At 45.1% G+C, this 15,761-nt stretch overlaps 2 protein-coding genes across 2 annotated transcripts in view; both read left to right on the forward strand.

Moving 5' to 3' along the window:
- Positions 1-5,796, forward strand: part of LOC144888221 (uncharacterized) — a 71,903-nt gene extending 66,107 nt beyond the window's left edge. The window contains exon 5 of the mRNA XM_078784872.1: positions 3,096-5,796. Coding sequence (XP_078640998.1) covers positions 3,096-4,019 — 924 coding nt within the window. The 3' untranslated portion in view covers positions 4,020-5,796. The remainder of the gene's footprint in view (positions 1-3,095) is intronic.
- On the forward strand, positions 4,057-5,796 carry LOC137416653 (uncharacterized). Its single transcript, XM_068102297.2, has one exon. The coding sequence runs from the start codon at positions 4,057-4,059 to the stop codon at positions 4,525-4,527; it is 471 nt and encodes a 156-aa protein (XP_067958398.2). The 3' UTR covers positions 4,528-5,796.
- Positions 5,797-15,761: the final 9,965 nt, after the last annotated feature.

A 15,761-nucleotide genomic window follows, 5' to 3' on the forward strand; every position in this document is an offset into this window, starting at 1 on the left:
CTCTTTTATCTGTCTCCCTCTTCCAAATCTTGGTGGCGTCTGGTCAAATCTGTTTCTGGTGTTTGTTCCCCCTCCATCCCCTCCCTCCCCTCAAACGGCTACATGGCTGACTCCGCACGTGAAAAAGCTGAATGCCTCAACTCTGTGTTTGCCTCTAAATCTTGTGTCCCAAACCCATCCCTCTCTGTACTCACCGTACCCAGTTGTACCCAGCTGCTCCTGGACTCTGTGTCCTTTCCTCCTGACAAGGTGGAAAGGTTTCTGTCAACCCTCGACTCTGATTCTGCAACTGGACCTGACGGCATCAGCCCACCGGTCCGAAAATCCTGTTGTTCCGCTCTTTCACTCCCTCTCTCTGTTCCCTTCACACTCTCTTTTGCTCAAGGTCATCTGCCATCTGCTTGGATTTCAGCCAACATCACCGCTTTGCACAAAAAAGGTTCAAAAACAGATCCTAGCAACTACAGACCAATCAGCCTTCTCCCAATTATCAGCAAAGTAAAGGAATCTATCATTGCTTCAGATATGAAATCTTTCCTCTTCTCCAATGGCTTGATCTCTGATCATCAATTTGGTTTCAGACCTGGTCACTCTACTCTGGACATGCTGCTTCTGCTTTCTCAACAATGGATGGAGGTCCTCAATGCCAAACAGGAAATTAGAGCTGTCTCCCTTGACATATCACGTGCCTTCGATATGGTCTGGCACCCCGCTCTGCTCACCAAACTCTCCTACTTTGGTATCCATGGAAATCTCCACGCATGGCTGGCGGACTTCCTCTCTAGTCATAGTCAACATGTGGCCCTGAATGGGTTTCTGTCATCTCCTCCTCCTGTTCAGGCTGGAGTTCCCCAAGGCAGTGTTCTGGGCCCTGTGCTTTTTCTGGTCTTCATCAATGATCTCTCTGACTCTCTTGAAAATCCTCTCTATCTCTTTGCTGATGACTCTACTCTCTGTCGCTCCATTCCTCATCCCTCAGATCGGCAGTCTGCAGCCTCCTCACTCTCTGCAGACCTGGACAAAATCACAGACTGGGCAAACAAGTGGAACATGTCTTTCAATCCTGACAAATCTCACACTCTTATGATGTCTCTCCGAAAGGACCGACTGGAAAACCCTCCCATCTTCTTTCTCAACAATCCTCTCCAAGAAGTTCTGTCACTCAAGCTTTTGGGTCTCACTATCTGCCATGATCTTTCCTGGGAAAACCACATTTCAAATCTGGCCTCCAAAGCCAGTCGCCGACTGGGCATCCTCCGTCGTGCGAAGTCCTTCCTTGGCACACCTGAGCTCCTCACCACAAGCAAGGCTTTCATCCACAGCTCAATGGAATACTGCTCTCCCCTCTGGGCTGGTGCTCCTGCCTCACACCTAGCTCGTCTTCACGCTGTTGAAACCAAAGCGTTCAGAATCATTGGAATCTCCCGCGATGAAGCTAACTCCAAGGGCCTTTCACTCACTCACCGCAGGCAGGTTGGTGGTCTTTCCGTCTTCTACCGACTCCTCTTTGGCCTTGCCCCCCCCAGCTCTCTCTGGGCTCTGTCCCCCAAATATTCCTACAGGTCGCACAAGATCTGCCTGCAACCCTCTTATGGTTAAACTGCCAAAATCAAGACTCTCTGCTCACCTTCACTCCTTCATTCCTCTTTTCTCCCACCTCTGGAACAAACTCCCTCACTCTCTTCAATCCCACTCCACCCTCCAGGTCTTTAAAACAGCTGTTCACCACCATCTCTTATCTTCCCCCATCCAAAACCTTGATATTTTCTACCCCTGCTAATTTCACCCCAAATCCACTTTTTTGAAATACCAACTTCAGTCCTTGGTGTCCTTGTGTTTTATACTTCTCCCGCCCCCCCCCTTCCCACGCCTACTCCCCCCCAAGCCCTCTCCCTCCCACACATCTCCCTGCTCTCAAATGTTGTGTTTGTGTGCTTCCCCTTCTCTCCCCATCTTGTCTTCCGCTCCCTCTTTTTATATATTTTTTGTTTGTCTGGTTGATTTGTTTGTGAAATAAATGTTAGCTTTCACGAGCATCGATTCAGTATACAAAATTTTTTTTTTTTTTAATGGCAGCTTATAAAAATAATGTTAAATTTATTAATTTGGTTCTCCATGTTCTCATTTTAGAGAATTGTTGAAAAATTTATGCCAAAAACTCAAATGAAAACATAACTTAATCCCTTAATCTGATCTTGGATCTCATCGTGCTTCTTTCAGGGTCTTCCTTCGGTTGCCAGTTTGTAATTCTTGTCTCTGTCCTTGCCATTTATCCAGCCAAGTTACATTTGAGTTTTTTGATTGTGACCAGTGTTTAGGAAATTTCTTTTCTATCTGATGTAGTTGTTTTTCTTGTCCCTTTTTGGTTATGCTCAGATGGCATCTTTCCATGACATTTTGGACATCAATTTTTACTCAATCTTTGCTGTAGTCCATGTTTCATTGTCATGTGTGACATGGAGAGAACACCCTTGTTGTAAAATTGTTTATCAGAAGAAGACTTCTGCCTATGTTTTTCATGAAACTTGAATTTGTGAAGGGTTTCACAATAAAGAGAGGTCCTCAAAGCACAAATGCACTGTCTGTGTTATTGTGAATATTTTTATGAATTTGGGGTAGGGGGGAATATCTAGATCCAGGTAGATCTGCATAGGTAGGTGCTCCGATGACCGTGATAGCTAGAACTCCTCTATGTACAATAAGTAGGGGACCTGTCTGGACCGAATGTCGGATTAAGTGTGTACCTGTGATCATACGAGAATGATCCTGTAATGAATAGTTCGAGGGAATAAGGATTAGACTCCATTGTATGTGAAACCTGTGATCTACCCTTTGTCCCGCATGGCAATGCACTCTTATAGACACTTAGATAGGCCCTTAGTGCACACATTAATTAAATCCCTTACACCCCCCCCCCCCCCCCCCTTACAATGACTGACGATAAAACAAACCGGAAAGACAAGCATGCAGCGGCCGCGCAGTATGCCACCATGGCGACAAACATCGAACAAGCAGGCAATAGCCATGCCCAGGAGGACTCTTGATTGGTCAGGGGGAGGTGTGAGCAGCAAACACCACACCGATTGACAGAGTAGGGGGAAGGACGTGCAATTGGTCAGAGGAAGGGCAGAGAGCTTCCCCGTGATTGGAGAGAAAAAGAAGGACTTGTGGTTGGCCACCGACCAATGGCCTGGGGGGATGGCGCAAATCGCTCTGCCAATGAGAAGACACCAACACTGAGAAGATTCGGGAAGGTGAGACGCGACACACTGGTTGGAAGGGAAGCGATTGACGTCAGAAGACCGCCAGCAAAACAGCTCGCTCGCTGGCATTTTGTCTCTTCTTCCCTTGGTCTTTCGTTCCTGGATCCATCCTGCCCATACAGGAGGGTCCATACAGGAGAGCGTCCTCACAAATGCTCGATATGTGGTAAAGGTTTCTCTCAAAAAGGCCATTTGAAATTACATATGAGGATCCATACAGGAGAGCGACCTTACAATTGCTCGATATGTGATAAAGGTTTCTCTGATAAAGGTAATTTGAAACAACATTTGAAGATCCATACAGGAGAGCGACTGCACAAGTGCTCGAATTGTGACACAAGGTTCTCTCGTAGCAACAATTTGAAAAAGCATATGAGGATCCATACAGGAGAGCGACCCCACAAATGCTCGAAATGTGATAAAGGTTTCTCTGAAAAAGGCTATTTGAAATTGCATATGAGGATCCATACAGGAGAGCGACCCCACAAATGCTCGATATGTGATAAAGGTTTCTCTCAAAAAGGCCATTTGAAATTACATATGAGGATCCATACAGGAGAGCGACCCCACAAATGCTCGATATGTGATAAAGGTTTCTCTCATAAACACAATTTGAAATTGCATATGAGGATCCATACAGGAGAGCGTCCTCACAAATGCTCGATATGTGATAAAGGTTTCTCTGAAAAAGGCTATTTGAAATTGCATATGAGGATCCAAAAAAGGAGAGCGACTCCACAAATGCTCGATATGTGATAAAGGTTTCTCTCATAAACACAATTTGAAATTGCATATGAGGGTCCATACAGGAGAGCGTCCTCACAAATGCTCGATATGTGGTAAAGGTTTCTCTCAAAAAGGCCATTTGAAATTACATATGAGGATCCATACAGGAGAGCAACCTTACAAATGCTCGATATGTGAGAAAGGTTTCCATAATAACAGAAATTTGAAATCGCATATGAGGATCCATACAGGAGAGCGACCCCACAAATGCTCGATATGTGATAAAGGTTTCCATAATAACAGAAATTTGAAATTGCATATGAGGATCCATACAGGAGAGCGACCCCACAAATGCTCGATATGTGATAAAGGTTTCTCTCAAGGCCATTTGAAATTACATATGAGGATCCATACAGGAGAGCGACCTTACAATTGCTCGATATGTGAAAAAGGTTTCTCTCAAAACGGCAGTTTGAAATTACATATGAAGATCCATACAGGAGAGCTCAAATCTGAAATACCAAGATATGAAAAATGAGGTAAAGAGGATTTCGAAATTGAAGAAACCTGAAATTGTTCTGGTGATAGTCAGAGCAATGGGGAATCCGGATGATCAAGAAAACCCGAACCGAGTGCTTAAAAAGCATTCTCGAGAATATTCCAAGAAACAAGCTACAGGTGGAATCTGTCAAACGTTTCGCAAAGAATCTAAAACAAGCCCTAAGGCCAAAGCTACGAGAATGTATTTTCACAAACTGGTTCATGAATAATAATCCTTCACAGAAAAAGGAGGTGGAGATGTTGAGTCCTGGGAGAACTGCCTCCCACCTACGAAAACCCACGTATGGAGATAACCAACGAGAGTATCATTACAAATGTTTTATTTGTGACAAGGATTTTATTATGAAACGGAGCTTGAACTTCCATAGTGAAACCCACACTGGATTGCTCACATAAAAGTTCCCTGACTGGGAAAAGTTTTGCTGATAAAAGTTTGTGAAATTCACATGGCATTACACATGCTGGGTTGTACATGCCCCCCTTGAAAGCAATCCTCAGCAGTAGGCTAAGTATTCAGTGAACCAGTAAGGAGAAAGCTATCGTGAAAGTGTACAGCCCTTTGGGTATATACCTTGTCAGCACAACTCCTCAGAATACCATCTGTAACTCCTGACAACCAGCCAACACCTCGATGAAATCCATAAGGCTGGCTGTCTGTAGAATGTCCACAACAATGACTGCAAATTGCTGTCAAAAGACAACAATGCCAACCTCAAAATGCTAACCCCATCTGCTCAAGTTTAAAGAAAATTATAGCTTATAAAAATAATGTAAAATTTATTAATTTGGTTCTCCATGTCCTCATTTTAGAGAATTGTTGAAAATTTTATGCCAAAAACTCAAATTAAAACATAACTTAATCCCTTAATCTGATCTTGGATCTCATCGTGCTTCTTTCAGGGTCTTTCTTGCGTTGCCAGTTTGTAATTATTGTCTCATTCCTTGCCGCGTATCCTGCCAAGTTCCATTTGAGTTTTTTGATTGTGACCAGTGTTTAGGAAATTTGTTTTCTATCTGATGTAGTTGTTTTTCTTGTGCCTTTTTGGTTATGCCCAGATGGCATCTTTCCATGACAGTTTGAACATCAATTTTTACTCAATCTTTGCTGTTGTCCATGTTTCATTGTCATGTGTGAGAACACCCTTGTTGTAAAATTGTTTATCAGAAGAAGACTTCTGCCTATGTTTTTCATGAAACTTGAATTTGTGAAGGGTTTCACAATAAAGAGAGGTCCTCAAAGCACAAATGCACTGTCTGTGTTATTGTGAATATTTTTATGAATTTGGGGTAGGGGGGAATATCTAGATCCAGGTAGATCTGCATATGTAGGTGCTCCGATGATCGTGATAGTTAGAACCACCTCGATGTACAATAAGTAGAGGACCTGTCTTGACCGAATGTCGGATTAAGTGTGTACCTGTGATCATACGAGAATGATCTTGTGATGAATAGTTCTATGGAATAAGGATAAGACTCCATTGTCAGTGAAACCTGTGATCTACCCTTTGTCCCATATGGCAATGCACTCTGATAGACACTTAGATAGGCCCTTAGTGCACACATTAATTAAATCCCCCCCTTACAATGACTGATGATAAAACAAACCGGTAAGACAAGCAGGCAGCGGCTGCGCAGTACGCCACCATGGCGACAAACATCGAACAAGCAGGCAATAGCCACGCCCAGGAGGACTCTTGATTGGTCAGGGGGAGGGGCGAGCAGCAAACACCACACCGATTGGTAGAGTAGGCGAGGACGTGCAATTGGTCAGAGGAAGGGCAGAGAGCTTCCCCTTGATTGGAGAGAAAAAGAAGGACTTTTGGTTGGCCACCGACCAATGGCCTGGGAGGAGGTCGCAAAGTGCTCGGCCAATGAGAAGACACCAACACAGTGAGAAGATTCGGGAGGGTGAGAAGTGACACACTGGTTTGGAAGGGAAGCGAGTGACGTCAGAAGACCGCCAGCAAAACAGCTCGCTCGCCGACATTTTGTCTCTTCTTCCCTTGGTCTTCTCGTTCCTGGATCCATCCTGCCCGGACTTCCGTCTCGACTTTTGCCTTGCTTTGTTTTCTGCCTTTCCCAGACCTTCCTTCTGCCCTTGCCTTTCGCCCCGTTTGGACCATTTCCTTTTGCAAACTGCAAATTACCTGCTGGACGACGAACGTTGGAGCGCCATCGATTCTCCTCCCTGGCGTTCATGAGCTAGCGAGGCTTGCGACTGGAGCGGTCAAGACAGGGGCGAGCGAGTGGCTCGGCCTCGCAGTGTGCGGACAGAGGTGTCATCGAGGCCTGGTCATGCCGACGTCCCGAGGATTGGAGTCGTGCCGGACAGCACGCTTGGGAGCCTGACTGACCTGACTACTGATTGAGATAAGCCCAAACACGAACGCAAACACGACGTTTTATTTTCTTCATTCTCCTATTTGTTGTGCAGTTCGAAGTCCGTATGTAAGAGCGCTCACTTGGGGGTTTAGTTATTACTTGCGCATTCTTTTCCTGTCCTGATATTTATTAAATAAACCCTTGTATTATTTTCCCAACCAACTTTAATTCCGTTTTCGTTTGTGAGTTCTTTTCCAAGGGTGAAGATATCGTCGGACCGTCAGGTAAGCCGCGGCATTCTCCCCCGAACCACTACTCGTGTATGATCCGCCATAGAATTGGATAACGCCTCGATAAGCTCGATATTCCATCCGTGGTGGACGCTCGGTGTTAACTGAGCGCACCACACGACAATATGTAATGGGACATTATGATCAATTTATCAGTCAGGGGAGAGTTTGGAGTTGTCCATATACCCAAAACTAATCCTGATCAAACTGAGAGTTGTTCACCAAACCAGTTGAAAGCCAAAGATTCCATTTACCATCATGAAATGACTGCACTTCATGCCATCACTGATTGCTGCCAAGTTTAAATTACAAGTTCAAGTTGTCTGTAAACAGTTTCAATGCATGGTTTAACAGAGTTGTGGAAATCCTGGAAAATAAGATTAAGTTTTTTCGTCGTCGGGGCTTGCTTTCACTGGGTCGATCTAAACCAGTGTTGCCAAGGTGAGTGTTAGTAAAGATATTCAGGATCTGCATGATAGATACGTCACAGCTCCAGCAGACAAGGCTGCTAATAATTTTGTGGAGGTTTTATTAAGAGAGCTAGGCTTCGATACGGTTACCTTCACTACTATAGGAAATAGCACTAATGTTTCTTGTCATAAGTCGCTCCAGGATATTATCTCTGAGCATCAGGAAGTTTTAGTTAATAATTTCAGTATTAAATGTAAAGAGGTGAATCGTTTTATTCCTCGGCTTTTCTGGATCCTAACGTTTCATAAGAACCTGCACAAGTAAAGGTTCATAGCTGGTTCCAGGGAATGTACTATCAAACAGTTATCGGTTATCGTTAACTCAGGAGTAGAAGTTGTTGGGAGTACAGTTCAGGAAATATTGTTTAGCATTGCGAAGAATTCTGGTGTTAACACTTTCTGGAGCATTAATTCTACTTTGGAGTTCTTCGATAGGATTAGATGCCTCAATTCCAAGTCGGTTGAGGTTTTTGATTATTCTTCTTTATATACAAATTTGGATGTCACACCAGTAAGGGATTCACTCTTCGAAGTAATTGACAAGGTTTTTAGCTCTTTTAAGAAGTTTTTATGTGTCATTTTTTTTTGTTTTTTTTTGTATACAAGATTGAGGATCGTGAAAGAGCAAACATTAATCACACGAAAAGTCAAACCGACACATGAAACATTTAATAAGGGGAGCGATAGACAAGATGGGGAGAGAGGGGGAAAGACACAAAAACAACATTTGAAAGCAGGGACATCGAGAGATCTTTGGGAGGGAGAAGGCTTGGGGGTTGGGGGGAGGTGGGAGAGGTGTAAAACACACGGATACTTCAAGGACTTCCAGGAAAGAAGTTGGAATTTCAAAAAAGTGGATCTGGGGTGAAATTAGCGGGGGTAGAAAAGATCAAGGTTTTGGATGGGGGAAGATAAGAGATGGTGGTGAACAGCTGTTTTAAAGACCTGGAGGGAGGAGTGCGATTGAAGAGAGTGGGGGAGTTTGTTCCAGAGGTAGGAGAAAAGAGGAATGCAGGAGAGAAAGTGAGCAGAGAGTCTTGATTTTGGCAGTTTAACGATAAGAGGGTTGCTGGCAGATCTTGTGCGACCTGTAGGAATATTTGGGGAACAGAGCACAGAGAGAGCTGAGGGAGCAAATCCCGGAGAGGAGTCAGTGGAAGACAGAAAGACCACCAACCTGCCTGCGGTGAGTGAGTGGAAGGCCCTCGGAGTTAGCTTCATCGCGGGAGATTCCAATGATTCTGAAAGCTTTGGTTTCAACAGCGTGAAGCCGAGCTGGGTGTGAGGCAGGAGCTCCGGCCCATAGGGGGGGGGGGGGGGGGAACAGTATTCCATTGAGCTGCTGATGAAAGCCTTGTACGTGGTGAGGAGCTCAGGTGTGCCGAGGAAGGACTTTGCACACCGGAGGATGCCCAGTCGGTGAGTGGCTTTGGTGGCCAGCTTGGAAATGTGGTTTTCCCAGGAAAGATCATGGCAGATAGTGAGATCCAAAAGCTTGAGCGACAGAACTTCTTGGAGAGGATTGTTGAGAAAGTCGATGGGAGAGTTGGCCAGTCGGTCTTTTCGGAGAGACATATTGAGAGTGTGAGATTTGTCAGGATTGAAAAACATGTTCCACTTGTTTGACCAGTCTGTAATTTTGGTCAGGTTCACTATGTTAACAAATATAATGTCGTTCAAAATTTTGGGAGATTAGCAAACCTATACATTTTTGGAATCATCAGAGCATGGAGAATCTGAAAATCAAGTTGGATTTGCACAGACACCGATTTTGGATTTTCAAAATGGCCGCCCTAAAATACATATTTTGCGCTATCTCGGCTTCTAGTCAACCTGGAAACTTAAGTAATTGTTGGATTGTTGAGATTGTTGAGAAAGTAGATGGGAGGGTTGGCCAGGCAGTCTTTTCGGAGAGACATATTGAGAGTGTGAGATTTGTCAGGATTGAAAGACATGTTCCACTTGTTTGACCAGTCTGTGATTTTGGTCAGGTTCACTATGTTAACAAATATAATTTCGTTCAAAATTTTGGGAGATTAGCAAACCTATACATTTTTGGAATCATCAGAGCATGGAGAATCTGAAAATCAATGTTGGATTTGCACAGACACCGATTTTGGATTTTCAAAATGGCCGCCCTAAAATACATATTTTGCGCTATCTCGGCTTCTCGTCAACCTGGAAACTTAAGTAATTGTTGGATTGTTGAGATTGTTGAGAAAGTAGATGGGAGGGTTGGCCAGGCAGTCTTTTTGGAGAGACATATTGAGAGTGTGAGATTTGTCAGGATTGAAAGACATGTTCCACTTGTTTGACCAGTCTGTGATTTTGGGCAGGTTCACTTTGTTAACAAATATAATTTCGTTCAAAATTTTGGGAGATTAGCAAACCTAATCATTTTTGGAATCATCAGAGCACGGAGAATCTGAAAATCAATGTTGCATTTGCACAGACACAGATTTTGGATTTTGAAAATGGCCGCCATAAAATACATATTTTGCGCCATCTCGGCTTCTAGTCAACCTAGAAACTTTATTAAATATGCTAATCCTATGTTTTCTGGGTCAAGGAATCCAATAAAGGCCTCAAAATAGTGCTCAGGATTATAGAAAAGCAACAAATAAAGGTAATTGAAAACCATTGTCTTTATATTTGTGATATAACTATTATATAATGCATGACATTGCAAGTCCTTTGAAGTTATAGGTATGGGTTTATAAAGCAAGAAAGCAGCCTTGTTAGTATCAGATTGAACTATAAGTCCTATACACAGGATCTACTGGGTCTATACCGTTCAGGATTATGCTTTTACAGATCTTCATCACTATCCTGAGTGTCATTTTCGCAAAGGTGTCCACCCAAATGCCAACATTAATTTTTAGATTTCTCATGCTCTGAATATTCCAAAAATGTGTAGTTTTGCGAATCTCCAATATTTTTGAACGAAAAGACATCGTGAACCTGACTATTTTGTCCAGGTCTGCAGAGTGAGGAGGCTGCAGACTGCCGATCTGAGGGATGAGGAATGGAGCGGCAGAGAGAGGTCATCAGCAAAGAGATAGAGAGGCTTTTCCAGAGAGTCGGAGAGATCATTGATGAAGACCAGAGAAAGCACAGGGCCCAGAACACTGCCTTGGGGAACTCCAGCCTGAACAGGAAGGGGAGATGAGAGAAATCCATTCAGGGCCACACCCTGACGACGACCCTAGAGGAAGTCCACCAGCCACGTGTGTAGATTTCCATGGATACCATAGGAGGAGAGTTTGATGAGCCGAACTGGGTGCCAGAACGTATCGAAGGCACTTGATATGTCAAGGGAGACAGCTCTGATTTCCTGTTTGGAATTGAGGACATCCATCCATTGTTGAGACAGCAGAAGCAGCATGTCCAGAGGTCAGTGACCTGGTCTGAAACCAAATTGATGATCAGAGATCAAGCCTTTGGAGAAGAGGAAAGATTTCATGTCCGAAGCAATGATGGATTCCATGACTTTGCTGATAATTGGGAGAAGGCTGATTGGGCTGTAGTTGCTGGGATCTGTTTTTGCACATTTTTTGAGTAAAACGGTGATGTTGGCTGATTTCCAAGCAGATGGCAGATGACCTTGAGCAAAAGAGAGGGTGAAGAGAACACAGAGAGGGAGTGAAAGAGCGGAAGAACATGATTTTTAGGACCCGTGGCCTGATGCCGTCACATCCAGTTGCAGAATCAGAGTCGAGGGTTGACAGAAACTTTTCCACCTTGTCAGGAGGAAAGGACACAGAGTCCAGGAGCAGCTGGGTATGACTGACTGGGTACGGTGGGTACAGAGAGGGATGGGTTTGGGACACAAGATTTGGAGGCAAACACAGAGTTGAGGCATTCAGCTTTTTCGCGTGCGGAGTCATCTGTGTAGCCCTTTGAGGTAAGGGAGGGGATGGAGGGGGAACAAACACCAGAAACAGATGTGATCAGATGCCACAAGGATTTGGAAGAGGGAGACAGACAAGAGAATTCGGTCTTGAGAATGGAGAGATATTGTTTCCTGGCTCGTGAGGGTGGACACACACTTGTTTCGGGATTTGTGAAAGGAAACGAGATTTCCTTCCGTTGGATTTGCTTTGCAGGAGACGAAGGCAAGTTGTTTTTTGGCACCAGCCTCACCACAAGATTCCGTGTCCCATGGATGGGAGGAAGGGTATGACAACTGAAGACGAGATGGGATAAATCTGTGCATGAGAGAGAGCAATTTACTTTGGAAGAATTCCCAGGACGAGTTGATGTCAGAGGCGGTAGAAATGGGAGATCAGTCCAGATGATTGATGGCTGCTTGAAGACCGTGCAAGTTGGCCTGAGTGAAATGCCAGACTCGTCGACGCTGTTGAGGCTCCCTGGGAATGGTCAGAGAGATGTCCACTTTAACAAGCACATGATCAGATGAGCCGATTGGAGCAGAAGAAGAGCAGCAGACATTTTCAGGGAAGTTAGTCATAACCAAGTCCAGAAGAGAAGATGCTCCATTGACTAAGAACCGGGTCAGCAAATTGACAGATTGTGTCAGTCCCAGTGAGTCGCAGAAGTCCTTTGCTGAGGAGCCATGGCTGGTGAGAGAGGGACCCACACCAAGCCAACTGGCATGGTGACAATTGAAATCACCACATATGAGGAAGAGCGAGTTGGGATGAGTAGATAGAAGTTGGTCAATATTATCAGACAGCGAGATGTAGATGGAGTCATCGCTGTTTGGTGGACGGTACAACACACATATGAACAAAAGGTGGGAGCGAAGGGGAAGCCCTAGCCAGAGGTATTCCTGGGGGTGAGGTGGAGAGAGGGCAGTGCAGGGCGAGTGAGAAAGAGAGTTCTTGATAAAGATAGCAACCCCACCTCCAGGACGAGGCTCAGGTCTATCATGCCGGAGGAGGGAGTAACCCGGGAGAGATACTAAGGAATCAGAGACATCATGAAGGAGGAAAGTTTCTGTTTGGCAGATCACATCTGGTTTGTCAGAAGCAACCTGTATGGAGAGATATGTTAAGTTTGAACGAAGGCCCTGGATGTTTGAGGTCCATCCTGTTAATGAAGAGGAAGGGGGAGCATCGGATACAGAACAGGGGGGGGGGGGGTGGAGGGGTAGGGTAAGATGTGGAAGAGGAGGAAGAGGTAGGGAGAGTTCTTGAAGGTGTATCAGAGATTTAAGAATAGCTCTGAGAAAGGGAAGGATGGGGAGGACAAAAGGTTTGATGGTGATTGGGTGAGGAACAGTGAGGTGTTATTTGAGGAGGAGGAAGAGCGAGGCAGAAGGTTGGGGGAGATGGAGGTGAGAGTTGGAAGGGGGAAGAAGTGGGGAGGACGCTTTGAGGAGGCGGGGTGAGAGGGGGGGAAATGGAGAAGAAATGAGGGTGGGGAGATTTGTAGGGGAGGGGTGAGGGGGGAGTTTATAAGGGTACGGGTTAGGGGGGAGTTTAGGAGGGAAGGGACAAGGGGAGGGATTTGAAAGGGATGGGAGATTTGGAGGGGAGGGGTGAGGGGGGATTCTCAGAGGGGAGGTGCGAGGGGTAGTCTAGGAGGGCATGGGTGTGGGGGGAGTTTTAGGAGGGAAGGGGCAAGGGGGGAGATTTGAAAGGGATGGGTGATGGGGAGGATTTGGAGGGGAGGGGCAAGGGGGAAGATTTGAAAGGGATGGGTGATGGGGAAGATTTGGAGGGGAGGGATGATGGGGAAGATTTGGAGGGGAGGGGTGATGGGGAAGTTTTGGAGGGGAGGGGTGATGGGGAAGATTTGGAGGGGAGTGGTGAGATTGGATTTTGGGAAGTGTACGATTAATGTGAAACTAACATTTATTGCAAAATGGGTTTCTTGTGACCTTCAAGTCAAAAATACGTTTAAAGACGCTGGAAGGGGGTGGGGGGGGGGGGGTGGAGTGCAGGTGGGTTTAGGGAATGTATGGAAGAGGCACTGTAAGAGATGGAATTTTTTTTTGGAATGAATAGATTTGGTGAGCAAGTCGAAAGCAACCTTTTAAAGGAGAAGAAGAAAAAGGTGTTAAAATATACGACAGAATACAGTACTTCAGGGGAAAGTTTAAACATTTAAAAGTTTAACAGTGAAAACTATCTGAGGAAATGGGGGTGAAACACGTGGTCGAAGAATGAACGAATGAATAAGAACAACGAATAAATGAATAAGAACTGAGAACGAATAAGAACAGAGAAGGAAATGTTTTTTGGTTTTTTTTTTTTTTAGTTGAGATTTTAAACAAGGAAGTTTAGGGTGAAAAGATTGGGAAGAACAGAGAACGAAAGTAATTGGAGCACAATCGACGGATCGCTGAGAGAAAAACAAAGCCTCAAGGTAGGACAAGGTACAAGGCCTTAAAAGACACGACACAAATTAACACGATTTTCAATACAGATATGAAAGATTTACACCGAGAATCTTCCTGGGGACCCACTGTAGGTACACACACCATAAAATAAATACAGTTTTGATGAAAATACAAATCAGAACAATTACTTAACTTCGAGAGCATGGAGAGCGTGGACAGCTTCGAAAAAGCGTGAAATTGTCTGAATCCAAATTGATGATCGGATATCAAGCCATTGGAGAAGAGGAGGGATTTGATATCCGAAGCAATGATGGATTCCATGACTTTGCTGATAATTGGGAGCAGGCTGATTGGTCTGCAGTTGCAAGGATCTGTTTTTGCACCTTTTTTGTGTAAAGCAGTAATGTTTGCTGATTTCCCAGATGAAGGCAGATGACCTTGAGCAAAAGAGAGTGTGAAGAGAGCAGAGAGAGAGCGTGAGATGGAGCGGCAAAGCAGGATTTTAGGACCTGTGGGCTGATGCCATCTGGTCCAGTTGCAGAATCATAGTCGAGGTTTCACAAAAACTTATCCACTTGTCAGGAGAGAAAGACACAGAGTGCAGGAGCAGTTGCTTTCGACTGTGTAAGTTGGGAACAGAGAGAGATGGGAGAGCAGAGAGAGATGGGTTTGGGACACAAGATTTTGAGGCAAACACAGAGTTGAGGCATTTGGCTTTGTCACGTGTGGTATCAACTGTGTAGCCATTTGAGGTAACAGAGGGGATGGAGGGGGAACAAACACCAGAAACGGATTTGACCAGATGCCACCAGGATTTGGAGGAAGGAGACAGGTTTGAGATTTCATTCTTGAGTGTGCAGAGATAGTGCTTCCTGGTACTCCTGAGGGTAGACACACACTTGTTCGAGCTTGGTTGAAGGAACTGAGATTGCCTTCAGTTGGATTAGCCTTCCCAGAGGCAAAGGCAAGTTGTTTCAGGGCAACTGCCTAACCACAAGATTCAGTGTACCATGAACGGGAGGAAGGGAAAAACAACTGAAGACGAGATGGGATAAATCTGTGCATGAGAGAGAGCAGTTTACTTTGGAAGAATTCCCAGGAAAAATTGATGTCAGAGGCAGAAGAGATGGGAGACCAGTCCAGATGATTGATGGCTGCTGGAAGACCGTGCCATTCGGCCGGAGTGAAATTCCAGACTTGTCGACGCTGAGGAGGCTCTCTGAGAATGTCCAGAGAGATGTCCACTTTAACAAGCACATGATCAGAAAAACCGATTGGAGCAGAAGAAGAGCAGCAGTCATTTGCAGGGAAGTTAGTCCTAATCAAGTCTAGAAGAGAAGATACTCCATTGACTGAGATCCGGGTCGGGAAATTGACAGATTGTGTCAGTCCCAATGAGTCGCAGAAGTCCTTTGCTGAGGTGCCATGGCTGGTGAGAGATGAACCCACACCCAGCCAGCTGGCATGATGACAGTTGAAGTTGCCACATATGAGGAAGAGAGAGAGTTGGGATGAGTGGATAGAAGTTGGTCCATGTTGTCAGACAGCGAAATGTAAATGGAGTCATCACTGTTTGGAGGGCGGTGCAGAACACATATGAACAGAAGGTGGGAGCGGAGAGGAAGCTGTGGCCAGAGGTACTCCTGGGGGTGGGGTGGAGAGAGGGCAGTGCAAGGAGAGTGAGGAAGAGAGTTTTCGATAAAGTTACCAACCCCACCACCAGGACAAGGCTCAGGTCTATCATACCGGAAGAGGGAGTAACCAGGAAGAGATATTAAGGAATCAGAGACATCTTGAAGGAGGAAAGTTTCTGTTAAGCAGA

Source organism: Myxine glutinosa, chromosome 1 (genome assembly GCF_964187855.1).
Source record: "Myxine glutinosa chromosome 1, kmMyxGlut1.1, whole genome shotgun sequence".
NCBI lineage: Eukaryota > Metazoa > Chordata > Myxini > Myxiniformes > Myxinidae > Myxine > Myxine glutinosa.

Excerpts from the sequence above, each read along its gene's own strand:
- LOC137416653 (XM_068102297.2), top strand. The coding sequence starts at position 4,057 with ATGAGGGTCCATACAGGAGAGCGTCCTCACAAATGCTCGATATGTGGT.